General features: G+C 34.1%; 1 protein-coding gene across 5 annotated transcripts in view; it reads right to left on the bottom strand.

The window, feature by feature from the left end:
• BLTP1 (bridge-like lipid transfer protein family member 1) overlaps positions 1-22,785 on the bottom strand; it is a 211,637-nt gene that overhangs the window by 67,212 nt on the left and 121,640 nt on the right. For all 5 annotated transcript variants that reach the window (XM_047091912.1, XM_047091908.1, XM_047091911.1 and 2 more), the window contains exons 42-51: positions 20,819-20,961; positions 18,391-18,610; positions 17,766-17,924; positions 15,807-15,982; positions 12,402-12,577; positions 9,783-10,489; positions 9,147-9,392; positions 8,214-8,307; positions 2,685-2,891; positions 411-649 (exon numbers count right to left, since the gene is read on the bottom strand). In XM_047091912.1, coding sequence (XP_046947868.1) covers positions 411-649; positions 2,685-2,891; positions 8,214-8,307; positions 9,147-9,392; positions 9,783-10,489; positions 12,402-12,577; positions 15,807-15,982; positions 17,766-17,924; positions 18,391-18,610; positions 20,819-20,961 — 2,367 coding nt within the window. The remainder of the gene's footprint in view (positions 1-410; positions 650-2,684; positions 2,892-8,213; positions 8,308-9,146; positions 9,393-9,782; positions 10,490-12,401; positions 12,578-15,806; positions 15,983-17,765; positions 17,925-18,390; positions 18,611-20,818; positions 20,962-22,785) is intronic.

Raw genomic sequence — 22,785 nt, 5'->3', positions numbered from 1 at the left:
TTCCAAGAGTATATAAGGATCACAAAACCTTATAGAAGTAGCTATTTTGAAGAAACCAAATAACTTGTGATTTAAGCTAAATGCACCAAATTTGAAAATAAACCAAGTTATTCCAGCTATAAAGAAACTAATGGATATCAACTTCTAAATTAGAAATGGCCTCAATAACTGAATAGCTTTGAAGACTTCAAATAAAAGCAGTGTCCCTGTTGGTCACTCAGGGAAGATGTAACTGATATTTTTCACTTGACTGAGGAACATCATTAATGAAATTTAAAAGTGTTCTGATTAAAATTATTTACATTTTCATATAATATCTACAAAACCAAATGTAACTTTTCATCAAAATATTACTAATTTTTCAAACCAATCTTAAATTTTAAGAGACTGAACTTCAAATTCAATGTTACCTGTCATTCCATGACTCCTCATTCTTCCCATTTTATATTCTGCTTTTAGAGATGGTAAAAGTGCTGCTCCTATGGCTATACCATCTAACATGGCACTGAACTTAAGAACAATAGGCTTCTTTTCTAAACCTTCCGGTAGCTGAGGAAATTCATTCGTTTCAATAGGAGTTTGATTAACACTAGTTGGGGTTTTTTCAGAAGGTAGAGGCGTTGCAATATCTTCTTTCACAGGCTGTGGGCTATAAAGCAAAAAATAAATAAATAAATAAAAATAACCTCAAAAAGACACAATTAGGGGAGTCTGGGTGGCTCAGTCGGTTAAGCTTCCAATTCTTGGCTCGGGTCATGTTCTCACAGTTCATGAGCTCGAGTCCCACATCACGATGGCTCCACACTATCAGTTCTTGGGATTCTCTCTCTCCCCTGGCTCTCTCTGTCCCTCCCCTGCTTGTGTTCTCTCTCTCCTCTCTCTCAAAAATGAATAAACTTTAAAAATAAATAAATAAAAATAAAAAAGACAGAATTAGAAAATTTACCATTTTATTGTATAAAATTATTGGAATTCTCAATGAAAAATAGCAAGAAATAACTGTAAACAGATATGTTCTTTCTACCACCAGATCACATTAAGACTTCCTTAAAAAAGCCACTGAATATCTTTTCCCATTCCGTGCTAAGTGAAATAAGCCATACAGAGAAAGACAGATACCATATGGTTTCACTCTTATGTGGATCCTGAGAAACTTAACAGGAACCCATGGGGGAGGGGAAGGAAAAAAAAAAAAAAAAAAAAAAAAAAGGACGTTAGAGTGGGAGAGAGCCAAAGCATAAGAGACTGTTAAAAACTGAGAACAAACTGAGGGTTGATGGGGGGTGGGAGGGAGGGGCGGGTGGGTGATGGGTATTGAGGAGGGCACCTTTTGGGATGAGCACTGGGTGTTGTATGGAAACCAATTTGTCAATAAACTTCATATAAAAAAAAAAAAGCCACTGAAAAATGATCTAGAAAAGTAAACAAGAACAGCAACACAAACTTGAATATTACTTGAATATTACACATTCATATCATTAATGTGAAACTAGAGTTAAAACTCACGTTTGTCTGATTCTAAATTCTATGACTTAGTGTTGATTGTAATATTACTATTATTGCCGCTATTATTACTACCACTATTAATAACAACAACCCCAACAATAACTATTTGAGTGCTTCTATGAGCCAGGTAATACTCTTAATGCTTTGTGTGTTTCATATCATTTATTCATTTATCTCGCAAAGACCTTGTGTAGATACTCTTATCTGCTTTCCAAAGAGGAAGTATAGCTAGAAAGTGGCAAAACCAGGATTTAAACTCAACTGTGACAAGAGACTTTTTTTTTTTTTTTTAACTACTATGCTCTACTGCCAGTACACTATAATAAGGACAGATTCCTTAGTGTATTTTTTAACCTAAGGCTTGTGTACACATTTTGGATTCCATATTCCACTGACAGGAGAAACACATTTAAATTATTACTACTTTGTCAACCAGACATGAATATTAAATCAGAATTAAAGATCTAGATAGTACAACTAGAAATATCACTGCTTTAGGATACTGTAAAAAGACACACTGTTTTTTTTTTAACTTATAGGTTAGGAAAAGGGAACTATAAGAAGACAATTTTTTTAACTTTTGCTTACCATATTCTTATTAATTATTCATTAGTTATATTGCTTTGAGGACTAGGAATAAAGCTTAGCAATGCAGACCCATGAATGAGGGCTACAGACACAGGCAATAGAAGTCAATGTACAAAGGTCCAGTTTTCTCTCCTTTAAAATACTTTTGTGGCATGATCACATCCTGTCTTGAACTATGTACAACAATTTCATATAGAGGACAACACAAAACCATTATGGGACATAAATGGCCACTGCAATTTTTAAACCTATGCAGTCATAAATTTTAGGGAGTTTAAAGTAAATAAGGATTGATACAGTCCTAGATTTTGTCAATATGCTTTTGTAGTGACTCTTATGTTGTCCACAATCTCCAGGATCTCTTAAGCTTTACTGATGTAAGAGAGAACATTGACAATTACATCTGTGACCAAGTACCTTATACCCAATATGATTCTCCCACACACATTTGGCTACTTTCCACCTGCACCATAGTTCATAATGGTCAATACGTAGATGAAACCCTCTGTCTTCCTTTAAACTATTATTAACACAGCAAAAACTGACTTAACACATTACACGGAACCATAGAACTTGAAGAAATAACTTACGCTGTAGAAGGCTGTCTGATGAGATCTGAGATCTGCTTAGACAGTTGGTGGGAACTTCGAACCATCATGCTATGTAAGGTGGCAGGGTGCTGGGGAATGTTGATGCTGATAGCCCCTACTTTGAACACAGCAGCATTGTTAGTCTTCAAACCTCTCTGGGCACTGTAGAGGGCTTGTGACTTGGCAATACTACACTTCACCACAGTTCTATTAATAAAGAAAGAAGACCATTAAAATATAGCCCAATAAAGAGAAATGTTGAAAAAGTATTTTAAAAGCAAGACAATACTTTTAAATCATTCAATGAACTAAATGACTTAAGATTTTTCATACATTTAAATAGTATATTGAGGAAATGTTTTCTAAAAACACTGAAATACATTTATTTTATATTGTTTGCACTGAATATCATTATATATCTTTAACAGCATTTACTGAAGAAAATATGTATGTGTTCAAAGGTAAAAGAATGAATACTGACATATTACATGTTTACAACATACAAAATCCCATTTTTATTTTTCCTCCATTCAGAACTCCTCTCTTTGCCCCAATTTATTTTAGGGATATGTACAACCACTAAGGAAGCATAGATGCTGAATATATAATAAAATACTATACTTCTTAGAATCTAATCAAAGGAATTCATCCATTATCTAATATGTTGAAAAAAATTAATAGGAAGGAAGAAACTTAACTTGCATTTTCCATTTTTCAAATTTTCAATAAGTGGCAAAGAAATGATAGAATTCCAATTCATAATAAGCAACTACTACTTAGTTAAAAATTAATAAGCCTTACTGATACAGACATAAAGCAGAGATATTATCTTTCTTGATTTCTGGTTCTCCCTTTCAATGCCTACAACAGTGCCTTCAACATGGTATGCACTCACTGAATTTTGTAAAATGAAGGGGCAGAAAGAAGTACAGCACAGGAATGTCTCCTAACATTATAGCTGTGGAATTCCACAGATAACACGTGTTAAGTCATGTATGTAGAAGCCATTATGAAGCAGTCTGATGTACACAATGGAAAGGTTCATGAACTGCACCATTAAAGGCCCAGTTAGTAAAATTATAGCTTTATATATAATTATATTTATAATATAAATATTATCTTTCACATGGGCAAAGGATTCTTGACAATAATTTAATAATTATTAAGTTATTTTTGACATTAAGTAATTAATTTAATTATAACCAATTATAAATAAATAATACATTAAATTATAAAATTATTGAATAAAAATAATTTTCAATTTAGCGAAACAACACATAAAACAAATTTCATATTAACCACAGTTTGGTTCACATTCATTTATCTCTACTTAGGCTGTAGAGGATAAAATGAGAATTTATTTATAGTCTCAAGGATCTAACAAATCAATTAATCACATTTAACTTCTATTAAAATAAACCTCGAGAAGTATAACAATGGCTCTATCAGAGGTGTTGATTATTTACAGACAGTGAAATCCAAGTATTATATAAAATTCAAGAATGATTACTGGAGAACTATATTGCTTTCTTCTACAAAGGCAACTATTTCTCAGATACTCTCACTGACTAGAAAAAAAAAGTTATCTATAAAATTGGTCTAGCCAGCATGAGAGTAAACTCTGGGAAACTGACTAGTTACTGAATGGAATATTTTCTTAAATATTATAATAAATAAAGCTACTTTTATCATCAATGAGATTTTATTTTAAATTTAATTTCAACATAAGCCAGAACACTCAGATGGTGCTAAAATGCAAATGGCTTTCTACTTGTGAACAGCAACCATCTACTGAATTAAACTAAACATACAAAAAAATGTGTCTTATCATGATAGTAAAATTCTACACCTATCTTACTTTCAATTATATAAGTACATATAACCATATATAAGCACATTTAGAACACTGGAATTTCACTTGTGCAGCAAAAGTAAGAGTGAAAACTTAATGGAGCTGAATGCTCTCCTATTGTGGATCCTACTATGATATTTCCAGTGAAAGTTCTGATGTTAAGGACTTCAGGTGTTGTGTTGTTCAATGCCAGAGGGCCCCGTTCACAATGCAGTCTATGTAAATGATGCCCCCCATTTACAGTGTGAGTGGTATTCTTCTAAGCTGGACAACATGATAGACCTATCCTGATCAAACTGAGCCAAAAAACTGTAGAGGATGTCTGATTAACTCCAGTCAAACTGCATGTTAAAGACATAAGGAGACCCAGAATGAAGACCTGAAATGAGCTGTCTATTCATAATTTTAATTCTTGAAGAGGGTTTTCACTTAAGCTAGGTCATATAATATATATAAAACTTTTAAACAAGAAAGAAGTGGTCAAAATCTCTCTAAAGAGAAGACTATAAAAACTTGTAGCACGTGAGGCATGCCTCATATACATAAAAAATTCATGGCAAGTGACCAAGGAATCTTGTTAAAGAATTCATTGGAAAAAAAAAAAAAGAATTAATTGACAATGGCATTCTACCTTTACAAGGTTCTGATAGATCCACTGTGACAGCTACAACGACCACAGTGCCTAATGAGGCAAGGGCTTTTTTCCTCATCTTCCATTATTTCCTGAGTCCAGGCTATTGGGTCTTAAATGCAGGCCCCATCCTTGTCTTTCCAACAGGCTGAGTGAATAATTTGAGGATTTACTTTGGGGCTTCATTATCTCTACTCTATCTCCACCCCTATGTAAGACTCATGTAATAATTACTTAAAGCACCCAGGGGGCGCCTAGCTGGCTCAGTCGGTTAAGTATCTGACTTCGGTTCAGGTCACAAACTCACTTTCTAGAGTTTGAGCCCCGCTTCGTGCTCTGTGCTGACAGCTCAGAGCCTGGAGCCTGCTTCGGATTCTGCATCTCCCTCTCTCTCTCTCTCTGTCCCTCCCCTGCTCACACTCTGTCTGTATCTCTCTCAAAAATAAAGATAAATAAATAAATAAATAAATAAATAAATAAATAAATAAATAAATAACACCAACTAGATATCAGATATACATGGGTCAAATCAAGCCACTCAAAATACAAAAGTACATATACTGAAAACCATACATAAAATCTGTCAACAGAGTAGTAAATTCTCTTCACCTTAAAAGCAAAATTATAAAGTTGAGATGTGTAGATGTTTTCATACATTAATGTTTTAATAATTATTTTTGCAATTAGTGAAAACTCTTTTGCAAGTGAAATTTTTTAGTTTCTATTATCACATCAAACCTTAAAGATTTATGATAATATAAATTTTAACAATGAGGCATCTTAAAAAAGCACAATCAACACATAACTACAGTGTTAAAATCTTTCGCCAACAAAATAATGTGTGAATTACCAAAAGGTAGCTCTTACCTCTTTGTGTTTGTTCCTTGAATGTCAGTAAGCTTTAATCTATAAAAGGATCTACATTAAAGCTACAAAATAAAAACTACATACATTCACAGCCATGCAGATAATCTAAGTATTTCTTTTAAACTATTCAATACTATGTTAATCAGAAAGCCCATGGGGGAGAAAAAATAATAGGACATACAGAAACTCTTGTTTGGCTGTGCTTGTAGGAGATGTAGGAAAATCCTCCAGTCTACAGATGAAGATTCAAGAGAAAGCAGGAAAACAAAAAGGAAGCAAATAAACATTCATACATAAATTAGTTACAGTATGACCAATCATCTGGACTTTACTTATTTCCCACATTAAAATCTTTCCCTCACAGAAACTTTTCAACTTTTTAAGTTTCATTTCCCTTTAATTGAAATCAGAAATGAACAGCAAAGAATAAATCGAGAAAGTCTTAAAACTACTATAGTTTGGCAGTGAACAGTAACTTTTATTTAAAAAAAAAAAAGTTGAGGCATCTTGCCTTTTTTTTCCTAAAGGCAAGAAATATAGCTATATAATAATTCTTTTAAAAATCTCTTTTATAAATACTATGTACTAGAAAAAATACTAAATACTTTTGTAAGTCTAGAGGCTATTTGAAGCCCTTAAGAGATAACAGAGATAAAAGGTTCAGGAAGCTAGAGTAAATAAAACACCTGAGACAACTGAAGAAATTTGTTTTATTTGCTGCACTGGTTAAAGTAAACCATGGTACTTTAAATTTAGAGCCAGCAAAGGAATCCTGGAACTGAAGGTCTGTAATGACATTTAGCAGCAGCACAGGTTCAGACAACTCTTCTTACGGACTGTAGGATTTTAAGCATTTTAGGCAAACACTTTTATCTCTCTGAATCTCAATTTATTTTTCTGTAAAGTGGGATAAAACCACCCGAGTTCACAGGACTGTGGCTAGGATTAAATAAAATAATCTATGTGAGGCTCCTGGTTCACAGTAGCTACTTGTTAAGATCGCAATTACTACATCATAAGACCCCTTCTCCCACACTGAATGATCAGAAAAGATCTTGTCTGTCATAACTACTGGAATTTCCTGGTCTTTCTAGACTGCTTAGGAAATGCAATCTGGACCACTTAGGCAGCTATAATATAGAAATATACTCTTTGGTTCTTGATTTACAGATCCAAACTACTCCAGCAAGCCTTATACATCCATTTCAAGGAAATGTTCTCCAAGACCGTTATCACATTACCCGTGTGTAAAATATGAATAGAACTGTAACTCATCAATATATGATTAATATTTAATTTTCATAAAGCTGAACAAAATCCTCTACTTAGTCAATATTTAGCATAACAGATTTACTATAAGATGATAGAACATTAAGTAGTTATAATATTTAGAAAGAACAAATTCTCAGAATCTGACTTAAATTATCAAAGCATATTTTGTTGTTACAGCATAAAGCTGCTCCACTGAGAAGTTAAGAATTAAGGTATACTCCCAAGTGTATGAACAAAGTCAACACTTAAATATACTGATAATAGATTAATGATCTGAATATATTGTCTATAAAGGTAATCATTATCAGAAGAATTCTGAACAGACCCAAAAGCAGAACTTATAAAGAAAAAGGTTAAGAGCAAAGAATCAAAAGAAAAGTGATATGGTATGGTATACCCACTATAATTACCTATATTATTACAAGAGTCTCATAGGCTTTCTAGTGTTAAATTCTTTAAGTGAAAAAATGGCAAGACACAGTTTTGAAACCCAGCACGAATTTGAGTGATAATTACTTAACATAAAATCAAGAGACAGTTTATATTCTTTGACTAAAATTTTGTTTTAACTATTTGAATCATGTGAGTTTTTGCAGGTTGTATGTCTAACTGAAATTTGTGTTGTAATCATTTTTTCTTGTTAGACATTCTTACAACGTACGAGGAGTCAGTTTTTTGGAGGGGTGGGGGTGAGGAGTAGCACACCAATTGTAAAATGGGAAAAAAGTATTTTTTTGAAAACATTTCATGCGGTGATATCCTTAATGACAAAATCACAGTATCTGGGAACATAATGTATATAAACCTCAAAACTCAGCAGGTATGGAATTCATCCAGTGAATTTTATGTTTCCTATACTATAAAACTAAACAAGTTTAAGAAAAGAATGAAAAAATGACACACTTACTGTATATTTGGTGTAATCCCTTCAAGCAGCACAATATTAACCCCACCAATATGAGCAGTGGCACATGTCTCAGTCATCTTTTGATGTAAAACATCTTAAATGTAAGAAAAAAGAATTATATGATTTCTGGAAATAATTGTACTTTGTATTAAAATTGCATTTTATTCATAATATGCTCAATGATGAAAGATAATTTAAAAGTTTTATGTATAATAAAATTTAAATTACTTCAGAACTACTTTTAAAAACCTTTTAGTGAAGGTTTTTATTTTTTTCCTTTGAGAGCAAGAGAGCGTGAGCAGGGGAGGGGCAGAGGGAGAGGGACAGAGATGATCTTAAACAGCCTCCATGCCCAGTGTGGAGCATGACATGGGGCTCAGTCTCATGACCATGAGATAATAATCTAGGCCGAAATGCTTAACTGACTGAGCCACCCAGGCACCTCAAAGTTTTTATTTCTATGTACTCATACATACATATTATATGTCAACTAGAAATAATGCTAAATACACAGTTCAATATGCCATTCGTGTATTAAAGAGCCTAATGGCTATTTATTTATTTATTTATAGATTTATTTTTTAAGCAGGCTCCAAGCCCAATGTGGGGCTTGAACTCACAATCCTGGGATCAAGAGTTGGATGCTCTATGGACTGAGCCAGCCAGGCGCCCCTAGCCTTATGACATTTTAAGTCTCAGAAGTAATACTTAGTGCAGAAAACTTGGAAAATTAAAAAAGAATAGGAACAGAAACTGTATAAACTGGCACTCTTGATCCATATAAATGGGAAAGTTCATTTTCTGAAAAAAAAAAAAAAAGAAAGAAAAAAAAAAGAAAAGAAAAAAAAGAAAAGTTGCCAACTAGAAATTTCGGAGACATGGCATTGGCTTTTTTCAGAAGAGCAGGACTACAGTGTTAGGACATCGTCATACCTTTCATTTTTTCCTTAAGTGTAAAGCTGCCATGAATCCTCTTCAGCTCTGATTCCATTGTTAGCCCACCAATGTCTGCCTCCAGGTGTGTGCGGTTCACCATGCCAATCCCAAACACGATTAGAGTAACATGCTGAGGTTCAGAAGTTACCAAGCTACGTTTCCTCTGTGTCTTAGTCAAACTGTTATTGTCTTGTTCATTCTCAAACACAACTTTACATGTTGGCTCTGTAGGGCTCCGAACTCCTTTATAAATAAACAAAAACATACAGATTTAGCTATGAAAACTGTGACATGGAAGGACACTCCAAACATCATCTTACCTTTCTTCACATGCCAAACCAGCCCTCTTCTTCACCAAAATGATTTTTTAACGTTTTCAACAATTTCCGATCATCACATTGAAAATAAATAATAGAGTATATCTGAATCTTTAAGACCATATTGTATCAGGGTAGAAAGGACGGGAAATGGGAAGGCAAATTATCTGACTGCCATTACTATTTTTTTTCCATGGGTGATTGCCAGGTCTTTGGCATTTCAATGATCTACTTATAACATTGAGAAAGCACCTATCTGTTTAAGTATTATTGCTACTCTAAAAAGAAATTTTTTTAATATTAAAATATTCATTACCTGCTGGTCCAAATGTTTCTGAAGATTTTTCCAATATTCCTGTTGGATCAGAGATAAGTGAATAGAAGTTAAGTAATTTATACATATTCTGCCAGCACTCAGCCGAAGGCTCACTTTGTTCTGACACTGTGATTGAATCGGAGTCATCCATATGAATAGTCATATGGTCCACCACATCTTTTGAACCTTTCCTGGACACTTTTGAAGTTCTTCTTTCAGATCTTCCTAACGAATTTTTGTTTCGAGATTCCTTTTTGTTATTTTCATTGTTGGTCCGTTTGTTCTTTGCATTGTTTACTCTATTGCCACCATTCAGACTTCCTCTAGAACTGCGGCTGAAGTCAGATGAGCGAAAATCCCGATGTTTTCTGGTTTTGAAGGTGGGTGTTGGGGAAGCTGATCCAGCTGTGTATCTGCTAAGTTTAATGTCAGTCTGAGTCGCTTTGATGTCATCTATCATGGTACTAAATTGATGAATAAGACGAACCAAAGCCATATCTACATGCTGGCTTATTGACTGACAAGAAATTGTAAAGTTGCAGTGAAAGGTATTATAATAACGCTTGTTGAGATCATGAAAAGAAAGAGCACTGGTAGAGTTCTGAGGGGTGCAAACAGACTTTTCCATTACAACAGCACTGATGCTAAAGGTTTCCAACATTAATGCTGGTTTGAACTCAAGTGGAGGAAGATTCACATGACCTTGCCTAAAAATGGAGAAAAAAAAGAAAAAAATGGCAAGGTTTTATTTCCTTTTTTCCAGAGCTGCACAATCTTTATTAGTTTATTAGCAAAAAATCTCCAAGGTAAAACACGTTATAAGCCATTTAGATAATTTTAAGCAAGAGCTCAAGTTATTATTCACTAGGCCAATTTTTTATAAGTTGGAAAATTCGTTTTCTCCCTTGATCTTATTCCACAACTGACTAGTTAAAATCAAATTTATGTTAATTACTTCAGTGAAGTAATAAAACATTTTTCTTACCAATGTGATAATGCACCCCAATGGTATTGGAATTTAAAGTTAATTATAGGTCGATTAGGGTACCTCCCTTAGCCAATCTCTCCCCACCTCTGTTAAATATATTGTTTACATATTTAATCTCATTTCATTTAATTTTTTTTTTAATCTTTATTTATTTTTGAGAGAGAGAGAGACAGAGCGTGAGCAGGGGAGGGGCAGAGAGAGAAGGAGACACAGAATCAGAAGCAGGCTCTAGACTCTGAGCTGTCAGCACAGAGCCCGACGCAGGGCTCAAACCCACAGACTGTGAGATCATGACCTGAGCTGAAGTCAGACACTTAACCGACTGAGCCACTCAGGTGTCCCTCCCCACTAATCTTAATAATCATTAAGGTCACTTTGTGGTGCTTCAGCTTGCACAGTCATTGTTATGGTACCACTCTACTGTGAAAAGCAAGGACTGTCCTATATTCAATAGAAAAGACAATGCAATTTCCATATTCCTGTGTCATTAGAAAATCCTCAGATATCTAGACCTGAAACAAAACATAAGAAAGCTATATTTTTCTATTAATAAATTTCCATAGGGGTACCTGGGTGGCTCAGTTGGTTAAGCGTCCAACTTCAGCTCAGGTCATAATCTAGCGGTTTGTGAGTTTGAGCCCTGCATTGGGCTCAGTGCTGACAGCTTAGAGCCTGGAGCCTGCTTCAGATTCTGTGTCTCCATCTCTCTCTGCCCTTCCCCCACTCATGCTTTCTCTCTCTTTCTCTCTCAAAAATAAACACTAAAAAAAAAAAAAAAAAACTAAAAAAAAAATTCATAAAAATGTTTAAACTGATTTTGTCAAATTATTTAAAATTTTAAATAGAATATTTCATACGGAAAACATTTTTCATTTAGTCATATGTTGGATACGTGGGCATTTTGCTTTTTTTAGTGCATTTTACTTTTAATTTACCACCCTGCAAAAACACAAATTGGATCAAACCAAGAATGTTGCAAAACTTGTCACAAATGCCATGTATGTCCATATTCTATGATTCCTATATCCATTAGCGAGACCTACTCAAAGTAAAATTCCAAGTTCACAAAAGATTAGTCAAATCTTATTAGTGAGCATAATATTTCCTATTCAAGCAGTAAAGAAATTGAAGAACTATCTCTGATAATGTAAAGAATGAAAGTAAAAGGTAGTTCTTAACTTTCACCATGCTACATTCAGCATTCTTATGTATTTGTTTCCGATGGCTATACTTTAAATATAACTTCTACTCTGTATCTAATAGAAAATACTAAAAGTCTACACAAGTTAGTAATAATTGTAAGTAAGATATATAAAATTACAATGTAAAAGACCATAAAAATCAATTACTGCAATAGTAAACACATTCTGAGTATATATACAGCAAATGTACTTTGGCTAAACCACATACATGTGCTAACATGGTACAAAACTACACCTAAAAATAGGACTCCTGATCTATAAAATCAACAGGTTATTAAAATAAGTCTGTTTTTGACAAGTGGAAATTACCTTCTCATTAAGATATTAAAAATAGTTTCTCATTAGCATAGAGGAAAACGAAATTAAAAAAAAAAGGTATTATAACCTATATACAAAATTTTACACAAAAAGATCAATAACACAAGACACCTTCTTGCTCTTTTGCCTTTTCTCTCTTTGGCTGTGTCTGAATCCACAATATCTGCTCTAAGGCAGTCCAAAGTTCCTGAAAATGAAAGGTGTTCTCCAAAGTACATTCGGTAGCAGAGTGGCATTGCATCCTGTGACTGAATCCCTGTATGACTCAGAAGAGGTTTAAAAACAACCTGGAAGACATAACACATTCATTAATTAGCTTAATTTATAATCCATCATTTACTGTGGCTTTTTTCTTATCCTATCTGAATACATATATTATTACCACAGTGTGAAGCAAAAAAAGGCAGGGGGCGGGGGGGGGGGGGACTTGTACAAAAAATGTTAAGCTCTAATTTTACTTAAAACTTAACAGTATTTTTGAACACCTCTTGTGTGCCACTCATTTTCAAGTTAATCACAAGGAAGAAGATTCCTCCAAACTGCCTGAGTGTCTGAAAGTACAAGGAAAATAAAATTGTGAACTAGTTTGTTTTTTTTTTTAATTTTTTTTAACGTTTATTTATTTTTGAGACAGAGAGACAGAGCATGAACAGGGGAGGGGCAGAGAGAGAGGGAGACACAGAATCTGAAACAGGCTCCAGGCTCTGAGCTGTCAGCACAGAGCCCGACGTGGGGCTCGAACTCACGGACCGTGAGATCATGACCTGAGCCGAAGTCGGACGCTTAACCGACCGAGCCACCCAGGCGCCCCTGAACTAGTTTAAATCATTCTACTTCCTGTTTTTAAAAAAGGCATGTATACTGTGTTTCCATAAAAACGTGGTATTAGAAATAGCTTATCAACATCTTATGTTAATATAAAAATGTTTCATATCTTATATTATGAATATCTGACCTATTTTTAAATGGTATCACTTGGTTATAACAGTCATTTAATATTTATTTCCTGACAAAAAACTTCCTTTATATTTTAAGTACTACACATGCTTATAGAAATACATCACTCTGATTAAATGTCTTGTTAACTGATGTTGTAGTCATGAAGAGCTAACTCAAACAGAAGCAACTAATTTGTTTAGTAGTTGATTACTATAATCAATTTACTTATTCTTTGTTGCATGGTTCCTTTCCCTCCTTCCACATCTAAAATATAGGTGCTATCTATGGGGCGCCTGGGTGGCTCAGTTGGTTAAGCATCTGACTTCAGCTCATGGGTTCAAGCCCCACATCGGGCTGATTGCTAACAGCTCAGAGCCTGGAGCTGGCTTCAGATTGTGACTCCCTTTCTTTCCGCCCCTCCCCCACCTCCGTTCACGTGTGCTCTCTCTCTCTCAAAAATAAACATTAATTTTTTTTTTAAGTAAAATAAAATATAGGTGCTACCCAGTGCTTTCCATGGCCCTCCCCTAACCCTTTCAACTGTACACTCTCCTTTAGTGATCTTTTCCTGAAAGTTAAATATTATCATTAAAATGGACAAGTGCAATTTATGTATTAAGACTCAAGTCTACATGTTCAATTACCTCTAGGACATCTCATTTGTTTGTGCTTGGGAAGAAAGGCTACTCTTCTAAGGACTAAAGAACTAGAACAGAGAATTCAAACAGTTCTACTGTAGATTGGAACTTTGGGGATAAATTTCTCCTCCCTTTTATACTTGCTTGGGATATTCTTTCTTGCCTTTACTCTTGGATTTGCTCATTCATTCTAATGGAAAAACTCTACCCTCTTCAAGGTTCAAACCACCCTCTTTCCTAATCTTTGTCATTTATTTATGGCTCCATACCTATCAGAAACTTTGATTCCAGAAACTTTGATTATTTTCTCCTGTTTCTTTTCAATCCCAATTTATAATCCTGAATGACTTCTTTGACCATGAAGATAACCAACACTTCAGTCCAAAGTTATAGGACTGCCTTTTCCCCTATAATCTTGCTTAATTTCATTTCACCAACTTCCTAGATTGTTTATTATATCTTATCACCACATTTTTCTTGCTATATCTGCTTTGGATCAATCATCTTCTACTCCTATAGCTGAGCTGCTAGGAACAATGAGAGGAGATGATATAATTGCATTCATTGCTACCCTAACACTAACCTAAACTCTTAACCAGGCCCTCAGCACTATCTGACAATCTTTTTAGGGTGTCTGTTTGGTAAGCTCTCTTCCATATTCACTCCAACGTTTACACATATCTAAATTACCTTACAGAATTTTTTACCATATTATTTAATATTCATGTTTCTAGTAGATTTTAGAGTCTTTAAAACAATATAGTTATCTCTAAAAATATGTATTGAATACTAATAAATACAATTAATGTATTCTATAGGCCAAAACAACAACAAAATTATTTCTTTTCCCACTCTCCATTAAAAAAGAAAATGAAGACCCTAAAAACTACTCTAATGTACTGGAGAAGTAAATCTCAGGAAAATTTTAAAGTGCCTGACACATTTCTTAACATAAATTACCTTCTACTGTAAGAGAAAATTGAAGCTACCAATTTGCAAACTTACCTGTATAGCTGTGAACTGTCCTTATTGCCTTCTCAGTTTCTCAGAGGAAATTCTCAGAGGAAAAAAGTATTTTTTTATGTCTAAAACATCTCTCTCTATAAATGACTGTAAATTCCAACACTCCTCATCCCTCTCTGAATCTTGCTCTATCAGTTTACCCTTCTTTTTTCTTCTTCTGATCAGGACATTCCTAATTCCTCCTAAATATCTAACTATGCTTGAGTCTCTCTCATCCTGAAAAAATAACACCTCTTAATAGCCACAGTCACACTCATCTACTTGCCTTGTGATCATTCAAACCAAAATAGTCAAAGGATTTTGCTGTCCACTCCTACCTTTAATCAATTAAATAAAGACCTCCAGAATATTTTACCATCACTTTATCAAAGTCACAACCATCTATGTTAAAAGCCTCATTTACCACTGCATGAACTATTTCAATAACTCATTTTTTTCACCTATAGTTCTCTACTTCAATCCATTAACACATTGCTACCATATTTCTTCTACATGTACAGTTCTAGTCACTTTATTCCTTGCTTTAAAATCTTCAGTGCCTCCCAACTGCTCACTCAATAAAGTCTTAACATAGCACTTAATATAGCCTTCTATATGACATGGTTAAATTTAGCTTTCTAGTCATGTGTTTTAGTCAATTTGTATCTCCAAATAACAAGATGTTACTGTATGAGACTAATAACTATATACCACTCTTCTGTTTAATGAACATCTACAAGTGCTAAGTTTGCATTTATAATTAACCCATGTACTTTTAAAAGGTTCCTCCTTTTTTTGCATGAAGGCTTTAGGCAGAGAAGCACAGAAAAAAAGATATGCCCTAGAATTTCCAAGGTGCACACGACTTGGTGGTTCTAGCTGCTAAGTACCACCTAATGAGGGATTACTATAATTATGGGAAAAGAGACTGGCTCACCTGTGCATCAGCAAGCTGCACAGCAGGAAACCCTTGGTTGGCTTCTTCTACACCTGCCACATCATCCTGACTAGTGCTATGCTGAGAATGCGTTCCATCCAAAGTATTCTGGTCGCTAGATAAGACAGTGTTGAAATCTGAAGCTGAGGGTATCGTAGGAAGATTGGGTGCAACACCTAACAGAGTAAATGTTCAAAAATAAAACTTAAGTTGTGAGGAAATAAAAACAACTTAAAGGGCACAGCAAAGTAAACTTATGAAGTCTGTATTATAGTAGTATTACCAGACCATCTTAATTGAATGAAGAAAAAAAAAACAGCACTTTTAGGTTATTTTAGAGGCATGATTTACTAATAAAAATGAAATTAAACTATAATTCCAGAAAATATTAGTCTTCCTCATACATGAAGTCTGTATTAGAACCAGTCAGTCCAAAGTACAGAATTTTATGGCTAGAATATCTTTGAAAAGCATTTGATATTCCCTCAGCTTTGCACTGAGGAGCAGTCATAGATAGCAGTAGGATAAAAGCAATGGATGTCACAGAGTCCCACATATAAATTTCTTCCCAACTATGCTTTCCTGAGGCAAAAGAAAAATAAAATGACACTATTTCTTTTCCTATGTACTCCCTTTACCCTTTAGCTCCCCAGGCAAAAGACCCACACATGATAAAGAGGAAATGTTCTTTTCTGGTTTTCTTAAAATTTAAACTGCACAGTAGTGAGACTAGTTTTAGAAAAGTACTGAGAGCTGGTGGAAGCATCATCCTTCTCTCTTCTTCAACCAAGAGCCAATGCTAAGAACTGGAATGTAGTCATAATTAGAATCAGTTCCAGGTTCAAAAGTATGCCACACACCAGCAAAAAACAAAACAAAACAAAAAAAAAAACACAAAAAACTAAATAGTCATGTTTCAACCACATTTCATAATTTCCTATTTTCTATCTGAACAGAATTTGTTAGCAATGCAAATTGCTGTTACATGGATTAACTTCAGCTGCCCTCAGTAACTAGGACCAAAGCCTATTTCACAGTCTTTAAAAAAAATTTTTTACAAGAAAATAATACATGCATCTAATAAATTTGGGAAAACACCCCCAAAAAAGAAAAAAAGAAAACGAAGGGTGGCACCTCTTCTGTTTCTGGAGATAGCCACCAATATTTCTTTGTGAATTCCCTGCCAGTCTTCTTCCTATTTACACACACCCTTTTAAAATTAACAAACTGCCAGGGTGTCTGGGTGGCTCACTTAAGCATCTGACTTTTGATCTTGGTTCAGGTCATGATCTCATGGTTGACAGCATGGAGCCTGCTTGGGATTCTCTCTCTCTGCCTCTCTTCCTGCCCCCCCTCCCCAACTCATGCACATGCACACATGCTCTCTCTCTCTCTCTCACTCTCTCTCAGAATAAATAAAATTTAAAAATAAATAAATAAAAATAAAATAAAATAAATTGCCCTCGTTTCCTCCTCAAGGGCAAGAATCTTATTTTAATTCCTCTTAGTACTCGCTTAGATTTTAATTAAATATTTTAATTAAATACTTAATTACTAAAAAGAGTAAAAGAATGCTAGTTATTATTTCTCTGAGGAATGTGGAAAAACTAAAAATATTTTTCTGTATTGTAAGTACATTATGCCATATACTTTGCATGTTTTCATTTACCGCCTTTTGGTATTTAGAAAATTAAACCAGCCACATTAACTGGACATTTTAAACTCTTTAAATTATATACAATCTCACATTTGACATATTTGTCTTTCCACGAGAACACCAAGTGACTGCTTACTATTCTCTCAACTTGATATTAACAAAGATATTTCATAAATGGGAAAATTTAAACTAAACACTATTAAACATTTCAGATTTTTTGACTATTCCCTGAAAAACAGGATTTTGTTAAAATTTATGTATGCATCTTAGACAGTTAAGCAAAATAACACGTAGCTTAATACCTGTTGGAAGGCTGTTATGTGCAGACTTTGTAACAGGAGATTCCTGTACCACACTTCCACGATTACCAACAGCATTTGACATCCAATTATAGAAACTCACAGAAGATGGCTCAGATAGCAAGGGATGTTCGGATAACATATCAGTGGCCATTGTATTTCCTGAAAAAAAAGTTTTATTGTTTATTATTTATGTATTACTTACATACTAAGGAAGCATAAAATATGATTTATGTAATTTTTACAAGCCAGGTTAAATTGTCTCTTGCAGATGTTTTCAAACTCACTGGATGATGTTGGCATTTAGATATTAAGGCATTAATAAATAACTTATTTTTAATATGACAAGAAGAAACGCACCGCTAGCTGGTTTTGACACCATCCCATACCATGACTAGGTTGACAGTAATGTCAAATGCTGCAATTTAGAAATACAAATTAAAGGCATGAAGACACCAAAAGTTACAAAGAGAAGAGTTTCCCAAAATATTTTTTCAAAGATTTCTATGTGTAATACATAGATAGATTAGTTATGCAACCAAAGTATAAATCAAAATAAACTTAAGTCCTGTTTGTTTTTAATTCTTGCATAGAAGTAAACTTATAATTGTCTAAACTAAGGATGTACCTGTTCTTGTTAAGGAGCTGCTTTTTACAGCTGCACTACTTCTTTGAGGGGTCCCTTCCAGGAGGTTGTGCAGGCTTGGGAAGCTTCCAGTCAGGTAGCTGAGTAGGCTCTCCTTCCTTGGACTCTCCTTAACTGGCATCCCAGCACGTCCAACATGTACCGGAGAATCTGTGGCAGTGTCTCCACTGGTATAGCTCAAAGAATGATATGGGTGAATGCCCTGCAAAAGGAACAACACAGGGCTCTTTCTTTCTTATGTATATAACAATGACTGCTAATAACTGCAACTACTACTACTGTTACTATTACTGCTAGTTACTATTCACGTTAATACCAACACAGATTGTGCCTACTAGGACTACGGTGAATCTCAAGTGTATGTAAAAATGTTTTAAAACGTTATAGTACAATGCAAAGAACAGCCTTTATTATCACTCACTTATTTTAACAATGAATTATTAACTCCCTTTGAAATCTGAAGCGTGTGTCTTGTGGCAAGATTTCTATCCCGAAATTCTTAATACTGTAGTACTTTTCTTGGTACCCTGATAATGAAAATCTGTGAGAGATTCTCTGCAGAGTTCTAATATGTCAAAAACAATTTTCAGAAATTCTCTGAGGAAAATAAAAAGTTACAGAATTGCCCATCTCTATTTGCTCTGTCACATCTAAGATTAGAATTTCAGATCAGTATAAAATAGTACAAGAAAAGCCTATAAAAGAAGAGATCTGAAACAAAGCACTGCAATTCAATTCTCTGGAGGATTTTTATGATCCATAAACAAAGGAACGTTTGTGGAGAAAGGAAAAATCACCAACCAAAAAAAAACCTGAAACTGACTAAGGAGTTGAGAGTTTAAAAGTATCCTCCTTCTAACTATGCTGTAGAAATAGAGTAAGCCTAATAGTCCAAACTTAGCAAATGTATACCAATCACTGAATTGTTTAATTAAAAGAGCAATATGTACACAGAATGAAGACTTTAAAAGCACAAAAAGATTATTCAATAAAAAGTATCCCCTCGCTCCAGTCTACTATATCCCTTCCCCAAAAGGCACTATTTCTTATCCTTCTTTAAATAATTTATGACTATACAAGCACATACACATATTTATCCTTTTTTTTTTTTAACACACAGATACATATTATCCCATATTTTGTGTTTACTTTAATCCAGCACTCTGGTGACCATTCCATATCCACTTAGAGATCTCCTTTATCTTTTAAACACAATTTTTTAAGTCTTCATAGTCTACATCTATATCAGGGTACACTAGTTTATTAGTCCTCTAATGATTAGTTATTTATGTTTCTTCTATTATTTTCCTATCATAAACAGTGTTGTAAAAACATTATTGGATGTGTGTCTTTGAATAATTAGAACATCCATTTCTTTAGAATGAATTCCTGGACATGAACATACTGGGTAAGAGAAGATCACATTTTAAGTTTTGATACAAACTGTCATATTATTATTCCAAGAGGTTGTGCCAGTTTACACTCCCACCAGTAGTGTAGGAGAGTGTCTGTTTTCTCATCTTCACCAACAATATACACTATTCAAATGTTTTACTGTTTTCAGTCTGACAGGTGGAAATGGAAATCTCATTTTAATTTACATTTCTTTAATTGTAAGAGGGTACATATTCACATATGTATATATATTTCTATGTGAACTGCCCATATACCATTTTTCCATTTGGTTTTGCTCTTTTTTCCTAATGATTAGAAAAGGATCTTTATATATATGAGGAAATTAGTCCTTTGTCATATGTCTATTTTGTTTATGATACATTATTTTTTTCTGTGTAGAAACTTTATATTTTAATATAAGCAAAATTATCACCTTTTACCTTATGGGTTCTGGGTATTAATATAAGTCTTTACCCAGATTTTCAAAGAAAGTTAATATATTAACTGTTGTTTTCGTTGCTCAGAAAAGGAAACTAACAAAAAATACATAACCCATGACAACAACAAATAACTTACATTCTTACTATGTGCCAGGTATTATTCTAAGCATTTTCCATACATTACAGCTATTTCTTACATTGACTTTCTGGAAAAAGTTATTACTCTAATCTCCATCAGACAGATAAGGAAACAGACACACAGTACAGGTAACTTGTTCAGTCACAAAGCAACTGAGTGGCAGAGGCAGAATTGAAACCAAGGCTGTCTGGCTCCCAAGGTGGTCCAGCTCAACAGTGTAAATAAATTCATAAAATAGCCTAACTCTAACTGTATATTAAATTACTAATCATGTTAATTTCACCATAAGGATATTTATTATTATTGAATTATTAATTACTGAATATAGAAATACTATTTGAAGATTTAATTTTAAATACCTAGTATTTGAATTTGAGATATCAAAAATTTAGATCTTCTCTGGAAGACTACTCTAAAAATAGTAATAATAATGTACCTTTATTTTTAATGCAGAGTCACTATGAGTATGAGTCTTAGAAAGTTTCCTCATTATTTCAGCTCCAGTTACAGGTCCAGAACTACCAGGTGGAGGCCGGTTGGCTGTTCCTTCTAGCAGCATTGTGTGTTCACTGACTGTGGCTGAAATAGTTCAAAAGAATACGTAGGCTATAGGTTATTAGACATTTTCTTGAAACAGCAACACCAGTGTTCCTAGTGGTGTAACTACACTCAACTTTACATATGCCTTGAATAAATAAATTAATTAAATTTCCTTGAAATTGTGGAATAAACTATAATATTAATTCACATTTTTCTTTTACTCTCCCAACGCCAATCTTCTCATTTATCTTAAAAAAGGAACAAATAACTTCTATTCAGTGCCTCCACAGGCCACCCAAATGGTATAGAGATAAAAAAAAAAAACAATTCAACTAAGATGCAAATACATAATTTTCAGATTAACCTAGGCATTTGAAGATAACTAATTAGAAGAGATGTTTATTATAGTATTCTTCCAATTTTCAGGTAGACTTGAAATCCAGCCTATTATTCAGAGCATATTCACTTTTAAGTATAAAGTTTTTTTTAAAACAACAAAAAACCTGGGTAAAGATTCTTTTCCAAATTTTTATTTAAATTTTAGTTAGTTAACATACAGTGTACTATTGGTTTCAGGAGCGTAATTTAGTGATTCATCACTTACATATAACATCCAGTGCTCATCGTAAAAATTACCCTCCTTAATGCCCATCACCCATTTAGCCCATTCTCCCCACCCATTTCACTCCATTCACCCTCAGTATGTTCACTATAGTTAAGTTTACTTCCCTCTTTATTTTTTCTTCCTCTATGTTCATCTGCTTTGTTTCTTAAATTCCACATATGAGTGAAATCATATGGTATTTGTCTTTCTCTGACTGGCTTATTTTGCTTAGCATAATAAACTCTACTTCCATACATGTTGTTGTAAATGGCAAGATTTCATTCTTCATGACAGTTGAGTAAAATTCCATTGTATATATATACCACATCTTTATCCATTCATCAGCTGATGGACATTTGGACTCTTTCAATAGTTTGGCTATTGTTGATAATGCTGCTATAAACAACAGGGCACATGTACCCCTTCGAATCTGTGGTGCTATTGCTTGGGTTGTAGGGTAGTTCTGTTTTTAACTTTTTGAGGAACCTCCATACTGTCTTCCACAGTGGTTGCACCAGTTTGCATTCCCACCAATAGTGCAAGAGGGTTTCCCTTTCTCCACATCCTCACCAACATCTGTTGTTTCTTCTGTTGTTAATTTTAGCCATTCTAACAGGTGGGAAGTGGTATGTCATCATGGTTTTGATTTGTATTTCCCTGATGATGAGTGATGCTGAGCATCTTTTCATGTGTCTGTTAGCCATCTGGATGTCTTCTTTGAAAAAATGTCTATTATCTGTTTTTTCAGTGTGAAGTTTGATCAGTTCTGTATAGATTTTGTCAGATATGACATTTGCAAATGTCTTCTCCCATTCTATAAGCTACCTTTTCATTTTGGTGACTGTTTCCTTTGTTGCGTAAAGCTTTTCATTTTGCTGAGATCCCAATAGTTCATTTTTGCTTTTGTTTCGCTTGTCTCTAGTGACATCTCTAGTAAGAAGTTGCTCCAGCCAACGTCAAAAAGATTGCTGCCTGTTCTCTTCTCTAGGATTTTGATGGTTTCCTGTCTCACCTTTAGGTCTTTCATGCATTTTGAATTTATTTTTGTGTATGGTGTAAGAAAGTGGTCCAAGTTCATTCTTCTGCATGTTGCTGTCCAGGTTTCCTAACACCATTTGTTAAAGAGACTGTCTTTTCCCCATTGGATATTCTTTCCTGCTTTGTTGAAGATTAGTTGACCATATAGTTGTGGGTCCCTTTCTTGGTTTTCTATTCTGTTCCATTGATCTAAGTGTCTGCTTTTGTGCCAGTACCATAGT

This window comes from Lynx rufus, unplaced genomic scaffold (genome assembly GCF_022079265.1).
Source record: "Lynx rufus isolate CCGP_SWC_20201006 ecotype Redwood Valley unplaced genomic scaffold, mLynRuf1.p SCAF_3, whole genome shotgun sequence".
In the NCBI taxonomy this organism is placed as follows: Eukaryota; Metazoa; Chordata; class Mammalia; order Carnivora; family Felidae; genus Lynx; species Lynx rufus.
Note: the sequence above shows the minus strand (reverse complement) of the source record. Positions and strands in the feature narration are given on the sequence as shown.